This window comes from Nilaparvata lugens, chromosome 10, assembly GCF_014356525.2.
Source record: "Nilaparvata lugens isolate BPH chromosome 10, ASM1435652v1, whole genome shotgun sequence".
Classification (NCBI taxonomy): Eukaryota; Metazoa; Arthropoda; class Insecta; order Hemiptera; family Delphacidae; genus Nilaparvata; species Nilaparvata lugens.
Window position 1 is genome coordinate 39,219,074 of NC_052513.1, and position 20,827 is coordinate 39,239,900.

A 20,827-nucleotide genomic window follows, 5' to 3' on the forward strand; every position below is an offset into this window, starting at 1 on the left:
TTACCGAGTTGAAAGCAGAGAAAAGTTGGGAGAAAATACTATGCTAATTCAATTTATCAATTGCATGCCTCACTGCATGCAATTAATAGTCCACACAACAGCTGTTTTTTACATTGAGATATTGAATTGCATGCACTTTATAATCCACTCGACAGCTGATTTATAGTCTGAATAATTCTATAGTCTGATTATTACTCTAATATTGGCGTATGAAGGAGGCTCCTTTTCCTTTTATATTATCCTTGAAATGCGAAATTTACAAAAACCGTGTATATACGTCAACGCGCAATTCAAGAAGGAACATAGGTACCTGTCAAATTTCATGAAAATCTATTACCGCGTTTCGCCGTAAATGCGCAACATAAAACATGAAAAGAAATGCAAAACCGTCGACTTGAATCTTAGACCTCACTTCGCTGGTTCAATTATTTTTGGTACAAATCACTCCCGTATTGATCATGCACCAGGCTTGGATTAAAGTGAGCGTCATCATCAACAGATTGAATTCATACGATTATGTTGTGTCATCAATTTTGAATCAAGCACAATATTGAATTCCTGAGAACTTCATTATCAGTAGAGAAAGATAAAATTTAGTTTACCTTCTCCATAGGTACAGTTTCCGTCCTTTAGCTTTGCCCACCGGCGGAGGAAAACTGGAATTCAATACTACCCGTTCAAAAACATCGACCATTCTTCAAAACATTCTAGTATTTTTAAAAACAACTTAATCCTATCAACCTGTCCTTTAAGCTTTTAACGTGAATCTACATATTCAGAAGATAAATAAAATTTAATAAGAATCAAACTTGATTTTTAAAATAGTGTTGCCATCTCGTTTCCAACACAGTTCCTCTTAAACTAAGCATCAGAAATTGATGCAACTCTGGCAATATCATTGCCAGTATGCCAGAACTGTTCGAGGATGTAAACTGCGTCAATTGCATTGGAAATTGGCCAAAAATCTCTTGTAAACGAGGAAATTATGACATGAAATAGTTACTAAACGAGAAAATTTATGTTTTTGATAACTGGTGTAACATATTGAATGTAATTTGAGAAATATTTGAGTTTATTTTCAAAAAATAAGAAATACCATGTATAAAAAGAAACTAAGTATCATTACACAACTACTCCACAAATTATATTTCCGAATTTATAATAATGAAACAAAGTATGGGAAAGTAAATAGCGTCGCATCCTTCAGATATCTTGGAGAATTTATTTCTGAGAAGGAAGCCCTAAGAGAGAGAGAGAGAGAGAAAAAAGCACAAGAGGGATTTGGCTTGGTACAAAACATCTACAACAAGAAGTGTCTCAATAAAATCCAAAGTACGACATTACAATACAGTAATTAAACCCATGTTCCTGTATGCAAGTGAAACTTTAGCCTTGAATACCAAACTGGATATTGAGGATTTATGTCGTGTGGAGAGGAAACTCATCAGGAGAATAATGAGCTCAAGAAAAACGGAAGATGGTTAAAGAGCTGCGTTGTGGAAAAATACTCGAAAAGTATCTGCCGATATCAAAAGGAGGAGATTAAAGTTTTTTTGGACATTTGATGAGACTGCCGTGGGATCGAATTACGAAGAGAGTCCTACTTTTTGTTAAGAGCAAAAAGACGGGGGAAATTGGATTAAAAATGTACAGAAGGACTTATCTGATGCAGGAATTGATGATGACATAATATTTAACAGAAACCAATACTCAGAAGGAGTGTTACAAAGTGGGAAATACGCCCCGTGGAAATTAAGAGGTGAAATGTAGTCTTTTCCCAAGAAAGAAGAGAGGCTATATCGGCTAGAATGAGAAAAATTTTGGGAGAATCAAAGAAATAAGGATCTAGTACGGCATCCAAAGTAAATACTTAGCGATTTCCATACAAGGGAATTTGACGCATAATAATAATACTGAGGGTGAAGCCCACATAAGCACTTAGGCTTGTCCGTGAGTAATGAATGAGAGGGATGATGATGAGAGATGACGACTACTCTTTAGGTAATTGACTTTGATCTAGTGTTGCAAAGTTTGTGATCGAGTTGCAGAAACTCATGCAACACGTATCTTGCGAGCTTTCTTCATGTAACGAGAACACCCAAAATTATTCCAATTTCCAATGTTCAGAGGGTACCCCCTGCTCCAAACGGATCAATAAAGCATGCTACTCTTTTATCACTCACTTGGTGGTTCGGAACTCACCTAAAATGGAAATTCTTCCATGTTCTCTATCATAGGGCGAGTAAGAAGGACACAAACTCCAAAGATATCGCACTAAATTATCATACTTACTTATTAATGATAACATGTGAGATTTTTGCTTAAACAGTTCATGTACCATAGGTCATTAGCAAACGAAAGATAATCTCATTATAGATTCGCAACCACACAGATGCAAGCTTGAAAATGTAAAGATTCTTTTATTCAGCATCTCTGAATAGATGGACTAGATAGCTGGAATCTATGTACATTGAATTGGTCCTAAATTTGTCCTTGAATGAATGGACAAGAATCGATCATTAGATTTCAAAATTTACACCTCGATACCCGAAGGTTCACAAATATTTGTATGGGAAAAAGTCCTTAAACGCTCATATATCATGAACGGGTGCGATTGTGCAATACCTGACCAAATATTATCCTTCCTTTATTAATGTACTAAAATCAACTATTTGAAACTATATTTCATTAATTCAGTACAGTAATATAGCTAATTTTGTGAATTTGAAATTGTATTTTTCTATATTTTGTCTACTTCTATAATATTGTGAACTTCATTCTTTACATGGGGCTACTCCAAAGAAAAACCACTCAACTCTGTATTTATCCAAACTATATTTTGAAAAACAGAAATATAAGTACAAACAACGGGGTGGTCCGTTGAAAATATCACAACACTCAATCGACACAGTTAAGTCATTCACTTCTGTAACTATTACAGAATTTGTGATAAGTGATTATCACTTCCTTACAGTACAGAGAAGTGATTATCATAGAATAAATTATTGTAAATAAGTGATTAATGAATAAGACACTGTCAGTCACCACAAGTCACTAACTTCACTTCTGCGATATATAGTCAAAATAAGTGATTATTATAGAATATGATCATCATAGTGATAACAGAAGAGATCTTTACAGAAGAAATGATATTGACTCACTTAGTGCACCTGCACACCAGTTAGTCAAGACAAGACAAGACATGATCAGACACGCTTAGTCACAATACTTCACATAGCTGCTTATGGAGACATGTCTAATTGCAATGACTAATCAGTGTGAGTTGCGTCATAAGCAACTATGTGAAGTCACACTGATTAGTCATTGCAATTAGACATGTCTTCATAAGCAACTATGTGAAGTATTGTGACTGAACGTGTCTGATCATGTCTTGTCGACACAAGCCACTAACTTTACTTCTGCGATCCAGTCTGAATAATTAAGTTCAATTAGGAAACTGAATTTTAGTAAAAATTGATCAATCCTTATACCCTGTATATAGATGAAATATATAAAAAAGTGGTAATCATATAATTAGAGATAAAATAAGAGATTTTTACCGCAGAAGTGTTATTGGTTCAATTATTTTTGGCTCAGACACTATCAATCAATACAACTCACTGACTTCACTTCTGTGTTTATGTCAAAATAAGTGATCATCATAAGTGATAACAGAAGGGATCTTCACCGCAGAAGTGATTCTGGTTCACTCATTTTTGGCTCAAAGTCAATACTCACTTCCTTCTGTGGCTATGGCAGAATAAGTGATAATCTTAATAGTTATAGCTCCACTTCTGTGATCAAGTCAGAATAAGTGATTATAATATTATAATTACGGATAAAATAAGAGATCTTCACCACAGAAATGATCCTGGTTCACTTAATTTTGTCTCAGACACAATCAGTCGACACTAACTTCCTACTGTGTTTATGTCAGAGTAAATAAATGATCATTATTATTATTATCATCATAAGTGATAGCAATAAAAAAACACTCAACTTACATGGGCTACTTTTTAACAAATTAATTGAAACAATATAAAAATCTTGTAGTACCCTTTATTTTTCAAAAACTTTAAAATAGTTCAACAACTAGTTTCGACCCTAACTTTAGTCATTTTCAACTTGAAAGATACTACAATATTGTTATATTGTTTTCATTAATTTGTGATAATATTACTTCTGTGATCAAGTCAGAATAAGTGACCATGATAGAACTAGTAATAACAGAAGAGATCTTAACCACAGAAGAGATACTTGTTCACTTATTTTTTGGGTCAAACACTGTCAGTTGACACTCACTTACTTCAGCGATTATGTCAGAAAAAAATGATCAACAGAAGTGACCCTGGTTCACTTATTTTTGGCTCAAAAACAATCAATCGACACTCACTTACTTCTGCAATTATGTCAGAAAAAAATGATCAACAGAAGTGATTCTGGTTCATTCATTTTTAGGTCATAGACAGTCAGTGCACACTCACTTACTTCAGAATAAGTGATACTTATAAGTGTTTCGGATTCACTTCTTCTTAGCAGCTTTGGCAGCTCTGCGTTCCATAATGCGAAAATAGAGACTTGGCAACACTGTACGCAGACCGATGCCGATACGAGCTGACAACGGCGCAATCACTACCTCGTTTTTCTGCTTCGCTACACTCACCACAATCTTATTGGCCACCATTTCTGGGGAATAACCCGATGCTGTTGTTTCGTCCATTTCTGAAACACAATCGAAACATCGAATAATTTAGTAGAGACGAGTCCGTCAATATCTTTCCCCGACAACTAAGCTTCTCGCAATTTTGATCACAGGCGTCAACCAATCCCCTGGCAAATATGCCATTGCCGTCAACTAGTCTCCCCGACAGCTAATCCCCTACTGGAACGGAGGAGCTTGGTTTCCGCCGACAACCAAGCTCCCCGCCAGCTGATCCCCTGCTGGATATGAGGGGTCTGGTTGTCGTGATCGTACCCGACAACCAAGTGCCTCGTACGCTAACGACAACCGATACCCTATTGGGTAGAGTCATGTCCCTATACAATACAGGAGTGCTGCAACGCATTCTCAGGATCCCGATCCTGAACTTGACATGTTGCATGCCACTTGAGCCTTGCTCAAAAATGTGTGGCTTTACGCAACTAAATTGTAATAAATTGGGTATTGAAACCAGCTTGAAGCGGGCGGGGAAGTAGTACAATCACAGATCCATTCTATGGATTCGATTATTGGAGTAAAAACTTAATGATTCCACTTCTAAACATTGAATGAAATAAACTATTTCTCTTTCCAACTGACTTTGAAAGTCTTCGCTCGCTCTCCTGCAAAACCCATTAAAACGGATCACTCTAGTACATCATATTACACAACAGAGTAACTTTCTTCACTCGCTTGTTGTTTTAAAATGTAGCTCTTGGATAAAAACATAAAAATATGAACTAATCACTAAGCTGAGCCTCTTTATGAAGTTTGAACTATTGGTTCTTGAGAAATGTGATATAACTCATCAAAAAGCAATGAATGACTGGGAAAACCAGGCGTGATTTGAGGAAATCCATTAAGTAAGTGCATGAAATATATGTCACTTTACTCGCGAAAACTGCGAGAAGCTTGTTGTCGGGTTTGGTGACGACAACCAAGCTCCTTGCAAGCTGGCATCAACTAGTCTCCCCGACAGCCAATCCACTACTGGTTAAGAGGAGACTGGTTGTCGGGACCGTAGACGACAATCAAGATCCTTGCACGCTATCGACAACCAAGCTCCTCTCTCAGGAACTCAGTTGACGCAGTCAACCAATCCCCTCGAAAGTGGTTTTAAAAGGAGCTCAGCTGTCGGGGAGCTTGGTTGGCGCGTTCCCGTAGAAACACAAATACAAAAAATCACTATATTGAGGTCCACGTTATAATGGCAGTATTTGATTAACATTGGTGTTGCTATTCTTGTCTATCATCTTGTTATCCTTGTATCACCTTCCTATAGTGTGAGGTCCACGTTATAATGGCAGTATTTGATTGACATTGGTGTTGCTATCCTTGTCTATCATCTTTGTTTCATCTTCCTATAGTGAGGTCCACGTTATAATAGCAGTATTTGATTAACATTGGTGTTGCTATCCTTGTCTATCATCCTTGTATCATCTTCCTATAGTGAGGTTTACGTTATAATAGCAGTATTTGATTAACATTGGTGTTGCTATCCTTGTCTATCATCTTTGTATCATCTTGTTATACTTGTCTATCATCTTTGTATCATCTTGTTATCCTTGTCTATCATCTTTGTATCATCTTGTTATCCTTGTATAACTTTCCTATAGTGTGAGGTCCACGTTATAAAAGCAGTATTTGATTTGATTAAATTTTCTTCCTGGAGACTCTTAGAAGAGTATAGGAAATCGTCAAAAAGTAGAAAGTAGAAAACTAGTAAAAACACTATTGCAATAGTTATTTGTGCAACTAGTGCGCAAAGTGACAGTTTGCTGCACCGAAAGAAACGTTTACGCACGAGCCGTAGGTGAGGGCGGAATGGTTTCTTGAGTGCAGCAGAGGAACTTTTCGCACGTATTTCACATTAAATTTTTCCTACAGTTACCATTGAATATGAGAAGTGGTTGATTATGGGTAAAATGATGGCTGAAATCCATCAAATGTTTGTCTGTATAATTTTGTTATTAATAACAACTTTAATTTATTTTAAACTTGATAATCCAATTGAAAATTAATAATCGATAATTTATTGAAATTAAAAATTAAATTAATTTGAAAATTTGAATAATTTTGAGTAAATCTTAATTTCTAAATAATTTTTCAACCAATCAATTTATGAATGAAAAATATTATTTGAAATAACTTAATGAATAATTAATAATATTCAAAATGCATAAATTTAATGAGTTCTCATTTTTATTTATTTGAAAATCAGAAAAAATATAGATAGAACAAATTCGCATACACGCCAACAATTTCAACAGCTGATTGGGATGGCTGCAAGATAATATGCAAAGTATAAAGTAATACCATAGAGAAACAATAGCGTAAGTAGATATCCCATGAAAAAAACAGAAAAAATATAGAAAGAACAAATTCGCATACACGCCAACAATGTCAACAGCTGATTGGGATGGCTGCAAGATAATATGCAAAGTATAAAGTAATACCATAGAGAAACAATAGCGTAAGTAGATATCCCATGAAAAAAACAGAAAAAATATAGAAAGAACAAATTCGCATACACGCCAACAATGTCAACAGCTGATTGGGATGGCTGCAAGATAATATGCAAAGTATAAAGTAATACCATAGAGAAACAATAGCGTAAGTAGATATCCCATGGTATAGGGTGTTTATGTCGCAACTTTTACTGTTATCTCAAGTCGATTACTATCGATTATTGTAGATTTTTACTGTTTTGGGTGGGTGAGAGGGTACGAACGGCACAATATGAGAGACTACCAGCGTCACACAGCTTCAAGGGTAAGAACTACGTGGACTATCGGCTTGAGATAACAGTAAAAGTTGCGACATAAACGCCCTATACCATGGGATATCTACTTAAGCTATTGTTTCTCTATGGTAATTACTTTGCGCACTAGTGTGGAAAAGTGATTCTTTGCGTTCTGTAATCAGTGCAGGAATGGCCACTTTTCAACGTAACTGTAGGAAAAGAATATTACTAAAGAAGTGGATGGAAATATAAAAATTTGAAACTTTGAGTTCATATCATTTCCATTGACTACATAATGCCGCATCCACACTCTCGCCCAATGCGTACAAATGACAACGAACGCGAGAGTGTGGATGGGTGGTTTGCCAGCGATAGATTCATTGGCCTTCGCTTGCCATCGCTCCGATTTTTGTCGAGAGAAGGCGAGTGGCCAGCCGAGCATCCACGAATGGTCACATTGCAGTGTAGATGGCAAGACCAACGTGGCCAAGCTTACCAGCTTGGCAAGTCACTTGGCCAGCGACTGGGCGATAGTGTGGACTAGGCATAACGTGAATCTATAATCATAATAATACTGAGGGTGATGCCCACATAAGCGCTTAGGCTTGTGTGTGGGTAATGAGTGAGAGGGATGATGATGATGATGAGAGATGAAAAAAACTACTTTTTAGGTAATCGGGACCGACGGCTTATCATCTCCTCCGAAAGACATAAATCTCAATATAGGCTTCGAAAGGAGAACATCCTTCTTGTTCTTCTTATTCTTCCTCCTCTTCTTTCTTTTCTTCTTCTTGTTTAATGATAAACAAAAAATAACACTTCTATCCTATTATATTAAGCGAGCAATTTCTGTATTTTTATATCTGGTTATTTATGTTCAACGGATCTCGAAAACGGCTCTAACGAGTTTCACGAAATTTGGAACATAGTAGGTTTATGACAGATAAATTCGATTGCACTATGTCTCATCCCTGGGAAAACTCGCTGAAGGACATTAAAAGGATAATTAATCTTTGGAAGAACAGATGTCTGTATAATTTCGTCGTCTGCCGATAACAGAAGATGCGTGTGCCTGTGTGGGAGATCAGCTGTGTAATCATACAATCAGCTTACCGTATCTCGCGAGAAATATTATCTAGAAATGTTATCAAAATAATCGATTTGTTGACATGACATAGTTTATCACTCTAAATTAGAGTATATCATAATATTCAAAGTTAATCATTATTTTACAGGTTAAAGTGATTAGTGAGTGTTATTTTGTTACTCAATTTGGTTTGTAAACAATCTAAATTAGAACTTTTCTGTTTTTAAATATTTTGACTCAAAATTGACCTGAATTCAAGTGTATGAAACATAACCTACTTTTTGGAACATTTATAGTGTATAAATCAAAAACAGTTTTTGAAACTGATGAAACTGTTCGGGGAAGAAACAGTTTTGGGCTGTGCCTGTTAGTCCTTCCCCAATCATTTTGAAGAATTGGGTTATGTTTATCAATAAATAAATAACGAGCGAAGCTCGGTGCCCCGATATTAATAATACATTAAGTACAATAATTATACAAAAAGAAGAATATTAGTGAAGAGAGACAAAGAGAGAGAGAGAAAAAATATATAAATGAGTTGTTCAGGGATAAATAGACTAGAGATTCTTTTTCAATTTTGTATAATAGTTTGCAATCAAAGAATTGTTCAAATAAACTGAGCATATGCTATGTATTGTATTGTATTGTTATCTACGAATTTAAACCACAATACCGTACTATAATAGTTATTGAATTTGAAAAGCAATTTTGAATTCCAAATACAATACAGTACATTAATAGTTATCAGAGCTCAATTATTCTCTCTGTTACTAAACATTCTGCTAAAACAAAGTGGAAAGCTTGTATCGTGTGAAAAGACAATACTTTGGTCTCTTTCAAATTGATTTCAAAAAGATTACATTGTTGACACAATAATACCTCATGTTTTCCGATAAAATTCAAATTCATTGGACATCCTCCAACTCGAGATTTGCTGGTTTATCAAATTAATATTCCCGATTTGAAGAGGAATAACAATATTTGAATAAAGATAGTTACCAAATACAGAGTTTGAATAATTATTAATATTTGACTTCAGATTATGTTATATTTCTAGACAACACCCCCGTATTTCATTATTAATATTTGGATTTAATGTATTTATTTTGAGTGAAGTTGACATGTGAATAGAATCAAGATAAATATTTTATTGTTTTATTACTGGGGACAATAATTATAAATCAGTCTATTGGCTTGTCGAAACCAGAAGATGTTTTCTTACAATTTCTGATACCCCGAGTATCCAATTCTCGTTCTAACTCAATTCAAAACTTGACTTCAACCTGATTCAAAGTTTGTTTTTTTACTTTCCTTGTTCTATTACCATACGTAAGGAAAGCATTGCTTTCAAAAGAAATTAAGGTACCCTAATTTCAAGTTTTCTATAAGTTTAAAGGTCCCCTGAGTCCAAAAACATGATTTTTGGGTGTTGGTCCTTATACCATGAGGATCAGACAATAAGAAATCCAATAAAATTAAATTCAAGATGGCGGAAAAAATGTCGGATAATCACTAAAAAACCATGTTTTTTCGCGGTTTTCTCAAAAACGACTCTAATGATTTTCTTCAAATTTATACCATGCATAGCTATTTATAAGCCCTATCAACTGACATGAGTCTCATTTCTTGGAAAATTGTAGGAGCTCCGTAATATTCTTGAGAAAAATGGCGGATAATCACTAAAAAACCATGTTTTTCATGGTTTTCCCGAAAACGGCTCTAACGAATTTCTTCAAATTTATACCATGGATAGCTAATCATAAGCCCTATCGACTGATATGAGTCTCATTTCTGGGAAAATTCCAGGAGCTCCGTAATATTTTTGAGAAAAATGGCGGATAATTACTAAAAAACCATGTTTTCACGATTTTCTCAAAAATGAATTGACCGATTGTTTTCAAATTCATATCCTGTATAGTTATTTATCAGCTCTATTAACTGGCAAGAGTCTCCTTTCTGGGAAAGTAATGGGGGTCCACCCCATCCTTGAGAAATGGACTTTGTAACCTCCTTCTCGTGCATGAGGTAGGTAGGTAGAGCAGATCATAAAAAGAACACATAGTCGAGATAGTTCATCTGTAGAACAGCTGTTTTGACGACTTTTGAAAAATATCATCGAATTTCACAATTTACACAAATGAAAAAGTACTCTGAAAACAATTATATATAGGCTACACATATACAGTAGTCTGATCGTAGTTTCAAATATGTTGCCGCCAATCGTCATTATGTTATTCCCCTAAATTATTCTCCTGATCGTAGTTTCAAATATGTTGCCGCCAATCGTCATTATGTTATTCCCCTAAATTATTCTCCTTTAAGAATGGGGCTTACAGTTCAATGAGCAAGGAAAGAGTGCTCCACACCATATTTTTTTACTTGTTTTGAAGTGTAAATCTTTAAATTAAAAAGGTGACTTTTACAACATCATATATTTTGGACTATATTCTGTAAATTGGAATAGACACAGTTTTGGGGTTGAGCCTGTTGTTCTTTTTTGGAAGTATTTTTATTGAACTTAGGACTGTTTGCACAGTCAAAGCTTGAGCAGAATTCATCAGCTGATGGCTTGCACTCAAAATAAACCACATTATAATGAACGAAGCTTGATATGGACTTAATCCAGTTAAAAAAAGAAATTTACTTCAAACTGATACTGTGCAAACGGCACTTAATGTGAATGAATAATTTGAGGAATAGATAAATGAATAGATGAATAAATAAATTACCTCCATACACCTCTCCACTACCGGTAACAGCATTCAGTGAGAGATTCGTCTTGATATAACCGGGACTTACGACAGTCACCTGAAAACAGATATTTTTCAAAATATAAATATTTTTTGACCAGCATCAGCACAGTTCATGAGATGACAAACAGAGCCGAATGACTTGGATAACAACTATTACAACTTCTATTACTAGTGAATTAACAGTGAAATTTGGAACATAAACGCCCTATACCATTGGATATATTCTTGTTTTATCTTTTCTCTTTGGTATAACCATAAATCCTATACTATTAAATGAGCAATTTCTGTTTATATGTTTGTATTTCACCGAATCTCGAAAACGGCTCTAACGATTCTCACGAAATTCAGAACATAGTAGCATAGAGAAACGATAGCATAAGTAGATAGATATCCCATGGTATCGTTTATGTCGCAACTTTTACTGTTATCCCAAGCCGATAGTTCACGTAGTTCTTTCCTATGCAGCTGTGTGACACTGGTAGTCTGTCATATTGTGCCGTTCATACACTATCACTCCAACAAAACAGTAAAAATTGACAATAATCGAAAGTAATCGGCTTGAGATAACAGTAAAAGTTGCGACATAAATTCCCTATACCATGGGATATCTACTTACGCTATTGTTTCTCTATGATAGTAGGTTTATAATATGTAGATTCGATTGCACTAGGTCTCATCCCTGGGAAAACTCACTGAAGGATATTAAAAGGATAATTATTATTCATCGTTGGAAAAACAGCTGATAATAATTATTTCGTCGTCTGTTGATGATGGAATTGAGAGAGCGAGTTCATGTGTGTGGGACTGTGTCAAAATTATGACTCATCTGTTGAACTTTTGTAATCATTCAATCAAGTACTTAGAGCCGGTTGCAAAAAAGCCGGGTTATTGTCAATTCTGATTAATTCCAATAGATCCATCTTTTTAAATGGTCTTTTCTGATTTGGTTCACGTGAAATTAATCAGGATTAAAATTTAACCGGCATTTGTGCAACCGGGCACTAAAGCCGGGCACTATGTGAGTGAAATTTTCCATTCCTCTGGGAATTATTATCGATTTATTGTGATTAGATAGAACATTTCTGTATGTACTATGAATGTTATTATAATTTCTCCTTTCGTATTAAATTTTTTATGCTTTTGTACACTTTTAACACTCCAGAGCGAAGCTCGGTCCCCGATATTGATACATTATCACCACAATATGATACAGTATCATCTAAGCTTGATACACAAAGCCAAAATATGATACAAAACTTCCAAACTTTGAATGAATTCTAGAAACTATGCGATATATCTTCTTATTGATATATTCTTCTTATGCGATATATCGTCTTATGTATCTTGTATTTTGGCGAAATAAATATTCTATTCTAATCTATCTTTTCTCTATGATTTTACTATTTGAGTGTTTTTACCTTGACATTACTACCAGCTAACTCAGCACGCAGCGAGTCGAAAAACGCTTGCAAGGCATGTTTGGACGCGGCGTACGCAGAGCGATGCGGGACTGCGATGCGACCCTGTACACTGCTCACCGCAACAATATGGCCTCCATTTCCCTCAACCATCTGCGGGAGAAGCGCCTTAGTCAACGCAACTGTCCCGAAGTAGTTGACTGCCATCACCTGCAAAACACAGCACAAATTCAAGTTTGGTTCTAATTTTTTTCCAGTCATTTTTTTCAAGTCATATATTCATTCGTATTCCAACAAATCGAAAGAACGCAAATGGAAATTTTGGTTTTATACAGAAAGATTGTTACTTTTCGATATTATTCCAGTAAGGTGGGGACCATCATTTTTCACACATTGTTCAAGTTTCACACTGAATTTCGATCGCTTCCCAAGTTCAAACCTGCTCATTGCCAAAAGTTTTCGACCAGATCACTCCCGTTTTATTGGATGGGCACGTTAAACTGTCGGTCCCTGCTGAAGTATGACAGCCGTAAAGCCCATTTACGGCTTGAATGATATATTCAGACGCGGTGGAACTTCCATCAAGGACTCCCCACCAATAACAGCCATACGAATATTATATCATTATTACACTGAAATTCTCACTAACACGCTGTAACACAAATGAGTTTTCAGGTCTCACCTGATCAATTTCAGGGCCTATGACATGGCCTAATGACTGTTATCAGGCAGACGGGACCGACGGCTTTAACGTGTCTATCAGAGACATGGGATTGGGCCCGTGAAAAGTATCTTGCCAGGACCGGGATTCGAACCCGGACCTCCAAATTATAAAGCCAGCATCAAATCTATTCGACTAAGAACACTCCATAGATAATAATATCGGGGTACCGAGCTTCGCTCGTTATTTTTATTTATTCATAAACATAACACAATTCTTTAAAATTATCGTGTTTATATTTTACAGCTGGCCTATCAGAGACATGGGATTGGGCCCGTGAAAAGTATCTTGCCAGGACCGGGATTCGAACCCGGACCTCCAAATTATAAAGCCAGCATCAAATCTATTCGACTAAGAACACTCCATAGATAATCATATCGGGGTACCGAGCTTCGCTCGTTATTTTTATTTATTCATAAACATAACACAATTCTTTAAAATTATCGTGTTTATATTTCACAGCTGGTGTTTTCACAGCTTCGTGTTTATACGTCAGCTTATGAATTTCGGGGATGAGATATTTTGATTTTCAGACCGAGTGCGTCTCACTCACTTTTTTACTATCCACAGACAACGAAAGTCTCAGCTGTTTCAGCCAAGGATGAATTATCCTTTTAATGTCGTTCAGCAAATTTTCACAGGGATGAGACCTAGTGCAATCTAATTTTTATATCATAAACCTATTATGTTCCAAATTTCGTGAAAATCATTAGAGCCGTTTTCGAGATCCGTTGGACATAAATAACCATAAATATAAATAACCAAATATATACAGAAATTGCTCTCTTAATATAATAGGATTTAGATTTCAATCTCAGTTATTGATTGCAAGTCCTATGAAAGTGGAAACATCTAGTGTGTCAATTTGTAGGTGATTATCCATCTATTTTTTTAATCGATTGTCAATTTATTTGAAGAACAAATTTATTTTCTAACCTGTTCATCAACTTCCAGCTTAGTTGACATGACATCACCCCTATACGAGATGCCAGCGTTGTTGACAAGGATGTCAACATTCTTGTGAATGGCCAGTACTTCACTCACATACTTCGGAATGTCCTCTAGTTTGGATATGTCCAGTAGGAGAGCTACCGGAGGGTAGGTGGGTACTGTCTGCAAGCAAAACAAAATATTATTAGAAAAACAAATTAGAAAAGTAAAAAATTGTGAATATGGTACTATATTAATCTGCAACAAATGATCCATAAATACGCGGAGAAGTAATGTACAGGGTGGGGCAGAGCCGATTGACGAGTTTGGAAGGGTTATAAGTAATGAACCGTTCAACTTAGAAAAAAAACTCTTAAATCGGTTCAATTCAGTTTGAAATATAGTTTTTATTGTTATTTTTTTGGTAATTATATCAGTTAAATGGCAGCCATAAGCAGCAATACACTGATGTAGCGTATTTTTAAGATTTAGAACGCATTTTGGCACTCGGCGATTGATAAAGCTCTTCTCTGATTCGCTCCTTTAGTTCTTCCAAGGTGTGTGGGCGATCTTTGGAAACTTTATTTTCGATTTAGGACTCGCTTCCGAGCTCGGGATTTAGCTAAGTCCCAGACTTACAACAGCTGGAGTCAGAAAATTGGCTTTCCAAAACGGGGTGTAGTCGTAGCTTTTATAACAGTAATCGTAGTTTTTATTTTCTCATTTCTATAATATTGGAAACGTTTTTCCTTGACGAAATTAGACACTCCTAAATAATTCAAAATAGCTCAAACTTTACACTATTTTCTCTTTATTTTATTCTGTGTTCATTTTTCTAGTTTTTCGAAATTTAATTCAAACGTGACTATGACAATGACTGCGACTACGCCCCGTTTTGGAAAACCAATTTTCTGACTCCAGCTGTTCAAAGTCTAGGACTTAGCTAAATCTCGAGCTCGGAAACCGGCCATAAATGTCATAGAAAAAATCGCATATGCTTAAATCGTACTTCTTTGAGAATGGCAACATCACCGTCAATGTCACCTCCCAGCGTTATGCGACAATGCTAAAAACGTTTCTGCGCCCCAAATTGGAATAACTTGCTGAGGAACATGACTTGGGAGAAATATGGTTCATTAGGATGAAGCTACAGCCCACCACACAGGGCGTATTTCAATGAATGTGTTGAGACAAATGTTCCCAGGGCGGCTAATCTCACAAAGGGTGGACTTGAGGTGGCCGACACGCTCACCCGATTTAAGCATATGCGATCTTTTTCTCAAAAATAAAGTTTCCAAAGATCGCCCACACACCTTGGGAGAACTAAAGGAGCGAATCAGAGAAGAGATCAAAGCCTTACCAATTGCAATGTGGCAAAATGCGTTTTAAAACTTCAAAAATGCGCTACATTAGTATATTGCTGCTTATGACCGCCATTTAACTGATATAATTTCCAAAAAATTAACAAAAAAACTATATTTCAAACTGAATTGAACCGATTAAAGAGTTTTTTCTAAGTTGAGCGATTCATTATTTATAACCCTTCTAAACTCGTTAATCGGATCTGCCCCACCCTGTAACTACACTATTACATTGAGAACCACGTCTCAAAGTCAGCATTTGCTTGGCATTTGTTTACTATCCTTGCCTGTCATTAGACAAATCCGATAACTTCATCCTTTTTCAACAAATGATGTTTGTAATGAGGACAATTGATAGATTCATAAATAAATATTGATTGAAACTTACAGGATGTAACGAGAGTAGATCGTTTTTGACTCTTGCTAGCTCTTTCTCTCTTCTAGCTGTGAGGATCACTTTGCAGCCAGCTTTATAGAAGGAGTGTGCCAGAGCTTCACCCAGGCCTGAACTGGCCCCTGTTATTAAAACAACCTGGAATTACAAGAATACGAATTGTTTGATAATGTTTAATTAGAGTAGTACGGTAAGGAAAAATATTCATGTAGTCATTAGAGTAGAACAGTACTGTTCGTTTAAAGTACGGTTATATCAGTGTACGTTGAGTGACGGTACCGGTATATTAAGCCTGAATTGGCTCCTGTTAATATTGCAATGAATTTTGACCAACTATTTTTAAAAAAACAAATGATAATTGAATGAGGTACTGCAAAAAAAATTAAAATTGAATGAACTGTTAAAAAAAATATTGAAAAACTAAGCAAAACTCACCTTTCCCTGAAGCTTGTATTTTGTAGTTTTCGAGTAGAATATTTTGTAAACAAGGTATGGAATGGAAATTGGAATGAACACTGAAGTTAACATCCACCATAAGAATGTCCAGCCGGGACCATCCATTTCAGACATTTGAGAGGTGGTTGGCTTATCTGTAGAAAGTAAAAAATTGATAAATGGATTAGTAGTTATAAACTGAAAGTAACAGCAAAACATTCATTGACAATGGTTGAATTAAATCCAATATCCAACTAAAACTAAAAAAGTCGCAGTCCACTTATTTTGAACATGTAGTAGATAATGGTTGTAGATTAACCAACTGAGTGGATTTGCTGTTTCAATAGAACATTAAAATATTTCTAATTGTCCATCAATTACTCCCCTTGTTATGAAGATAATAACAAACTCTGATTTTTAATTACTTTGGAACAAGACCAACAAGAAAACTCTTATGACTACCATGAATGACTAATTTTACTGATTAAAGTCTTTCGTTTGAAATAATGACTGGACTGTTTCAAGGTTGTTCACATTATTAATTGTAACTTAAGAGGCCAATTATCAAATGACATTTGTCCCCTAATAATGTCGTACTGCTGTAGATTCTATTAGACAATATAAAAGACAGATAACCGAAAAATTATCACACAAATTAAGAGCAAAGAATGGAAAAAAGTAATATAACCTCACTTTTAAGAGGATGATAACAAAGCAATAAATGATAAATTATAAAGAATTATATTAAAATAGATATAATTATATAAGTTGTTAGCTTTGAAAAGAATTTACCATTTTTCCCCATTGTAAAAATAATGTGCTTATCTTCTTCTACTACAGTAATTTGACTAGAAAATTATTGAGATTCTGTAGATTTGTTGGTTAAAAGAAATCAAACATCATAATTTAGTAGAATGAGTTTTCAACACAGAACGCAAAGGATCTAATGGTAACTAAATAAGTATTTAAAATTGCTTTCACCAAGTTTGTATAGGCTATTACTATTATTTATTTAGTAGAATCTACAACAATGTACTACAAAGTACAAACACAAACTGAGTCTGAGAGTGAGTGAGAAATGACAAAAAATGCTGAGAAAGCTGCCAAGCCGACGCACACACACAAACAACTGAGAACTGACAGCAGTCAGCTGTGCTGAGAGGATTTTTAACTTGAGGAATTTATGGATTATTACGCAGGCGCTTAACTTACAGCGCTCCAGGTGATGTTTCTTTCAACTACAATGAAAAATGTCTAATTTGATATTATTTTCTAATAATAAAATGATACTGTTAATACTAGACTATTGCCATCCAAACACTAAAATCAGACTCTCTTATTTTAGTATCAGTGAATATATCCGGAAAAGTTAAAATATACATTCTATGTGTTCTAAAAAAAATATGCTACTCATACACGGGTGCATACCAACTGACCCAATTCCCATTTGACCCAACCTACCACTTGACCCAATTTTTTTAAATCGAGAAAAGCCGCGAAACCACTTGACCCAATAGACATCTGACCCAGTATACCATTTGCCCCAATATTATAAACATCACAAAACCATCTGACCCAATTGACATCTGACCCAACCTACCACTAGACCCAACTACTGTGCTGCGCTCTCGTGGCATAGTTTATGGTGCGCAAAACATCAATGCCTTCTTGATGAGTGGTACTCCTTCGACAGCCATGACAGTTGACATTCCGATATTTTCTGGTAGATGTCAGGACGGTCAAGACTAACCTACTTATGTGGTGACATTTGGTACTACATTTTCAGTATTGTTTTCAAAAGCGGGAATCATAATTATTTTCAAAGTTGACTGCTTGAACTGTATTTCAGAATTATTGAACTGCCTTGATGGAATTAGAAAATGCCTTGATGGAAGATTAAATGCATTAATTATTATTTGAAGCTACAGTAGTTTAAAATATTGGAAATTTCAGTCCACGAGAAACACTTGATGATGTCTTGTTTAAAGATTAAAATATGGTAGGTAGAATACTAATAAAAATCAACAATATATACTCTTGTGAAAATAGAGTAGTATCTATTATGTTTCAATCTCTGCTATGTGAATTAGTAAACATTGAAATAGAATCTATCCATTCTAGAGCTAGAATATAAAATAATAATGAATAAAATGGCAATGTCGTTTCATTTATTCACCCATTAATCACCATGATCCTGAATTTGACCTTGGATCAAATTCAGTGTAATGGGCATAGTCTGTCCAAGCAAAGAAGACCCTCTGGAAAGATGGGAAATTGACTCAAGCTCGGTCAATATTGGTTCAAAAATTATCAATTTGACCTAAAATTGTAGGAAACAATTTGATCCACTATTAAGACCACATTTATAATGGAAATTTGATCTCATTTGCTATGTATCTTCTATAATATAACAACAAATAAATGGCTAACAATGGTCAATAGTAAATTTATTAATAATCATTACAAAGTAAAGTTTTATTTATCAGCAATGATGTGCAGATCTATGTTAGTCTGGTAGGGTATCTAACAAGAATGAGAAAAATAAGAGTTTCATGAGCTGAACCTTGTTCAGTTGACAATATGATCTTACAGCTGAAATCGTAAGTATATTCATTAGTCTATATTGTACCACTCCGGACTTGGCAATTTGTATTGAGACAGCTAGGCTGCTTTCATATTGTTGTATTTTGTCGTTTTGTTGCATGTATTAATGTATTGAGCCTCATGTTTTGAATTTTGTCCCTACATATGTTTATTATAATCTTGAATATTGGGCATATGATATTATAAAGATGAATTTGAAAACATGAGGCTTAATAATGCAACAAAACGACAAAATACACCAATGTGAAAGCAGCCCTAGGTTTGAACTGGCTCTTATTGTTTTCTGTAAAAGGCAGAAAATTGGTTGATCCGTATAGCCTACTGTATCCGTATATTCACAATGTAGGTAAACATCAAACATCATCATTCACTCACTCATCATCATCACCTTTGCTTAAAATACTTGCTATCAAGTCGCAATTGTAACAATAAATTTAAAAAAAAACTGGAAATGTCCAATGAAAGATACCAAAAAAAGTGTTAGGCCTATGATTTTATGGTAGCACAACTGGCGCGGTAAGGAGGATAGATTCAATTGGGTATATTTACTAAAGCTGAAGAAACAGTTCCGATGTGCCTCAGCAGAGAATATGTGGACAGATAATGGGATTGATGTGAACTATTTAAAGCAAAATTGTATAGGGCTGATACATAACTTATATATAAATGTGGTAATATTAAGCCTGCAATTCAGATGTGGGTAGAGCCGTACATTCCCAATCCTCTCCCAGATACACGAAATTGAATCCAAATTTTGTTTTGGGTGAGCAATTCAAATACGTATGGATTGGCTTTCTAAAAAATTCGATGTTTAACCCAACTGAGATTAGCTGGTAGTAGGCCTAATCTGGTTATGTTCTTATTTGTTGAAGAAAAGGGTATTTGGATAAATTGTAAAGAAAACTGTCCAATATATGCAATTTGCAAACTGACTAAACAGTAGAACACTTCTTATTGGTCTGTCCAATGTATAATCACATAAGAGACAATTCATTGCTAAATTTATACAGAATATTATATTGTGAATGACGAAGATAAAGCAACGTTACTCTTGTCCAACTTGAGTGTAGACAAAATAAACTCTGTGTACAATTTTACTGTGGAAGCAGTTCGAACAAGATCAGAGATATTGAGCCAACAGTGATATTATAAACAATATATTTATACAATTGAAGATATTACATTGAATTGATGTAAATATTTTACGTGACTTGTGAATAATCATCAATCATTTACTGATTGATAAGATGCTTTTATGGTGGTTTTACCAAATCTAATAACCTCATCCAAATTTAATAATACAGATCTAACCTCAAAATCACAAAATAACACAAATCTAGCCTCAAAGATAGCAAGAACTGTCAAAACAGTTGTGCTTGGTTTCAAGGCCTTCTAGACTTTTACCTGAAGAGTAGACCGTAGGTAGAGAGTAACCAAGCCTGGAACATTGCAGACGTTTTGCCAGAGTGCAGCACAGTAGTTGGGTCAAGTGGTAGGTTGGGTCAGATGTCAATTGGGTCAGTTGGTTTTTTGATATTCATAGAGCTGGGACAAATGGTATATTGGGTCAGATGTCTATTGGGTCAAATGGTTTCGCGGTTTTTCTCTATTTGAAAAATTGGGTCTAGTGGTAGGTTGGGTCAAATGGGAGTTGGGTCAGTTGGTTGTGCCCCCTCATACAC

At 35.2% G+C, this 20,827-nt stretch overlaps 1 protein-coding gene across 1 annotated transcript; it reads right to left on the minus strand.

The window, feature by feature from the left end:
• Positions 1–3,314: 3,314 nt before the first annotated feature.
• Positions 3,315–17,648, minus strand: LOC111045676 (dehydrogenase/reductase SDR family protein 7-like). Its single transcript, XM_039436846.1, has 7 exons — positions 17,334–17,648; positions 16,542–16,696; positions 16,101–16,244; positions 14,358–14,534; positions 12,701–12,910; positions 11,259–11,337; positions 3,315–4,722 (listed from the first exon to the last, which is right to left on the minus strand). The coding sequence occupies exons 1-7, from the start codon at positions 17,344–17,346 to the stop codon at positions 4,523–4,525; spliced, it is 978 nt and encodes a 325-aa protein (XP_039292780.1). The 5' UTR covers positions 17,347–17,648; the 3' UTR covers positions 3,315–4,522.
• Between the last annotated feature and the right edge of the window lie 3,179 nt (positions 17,649–20,827).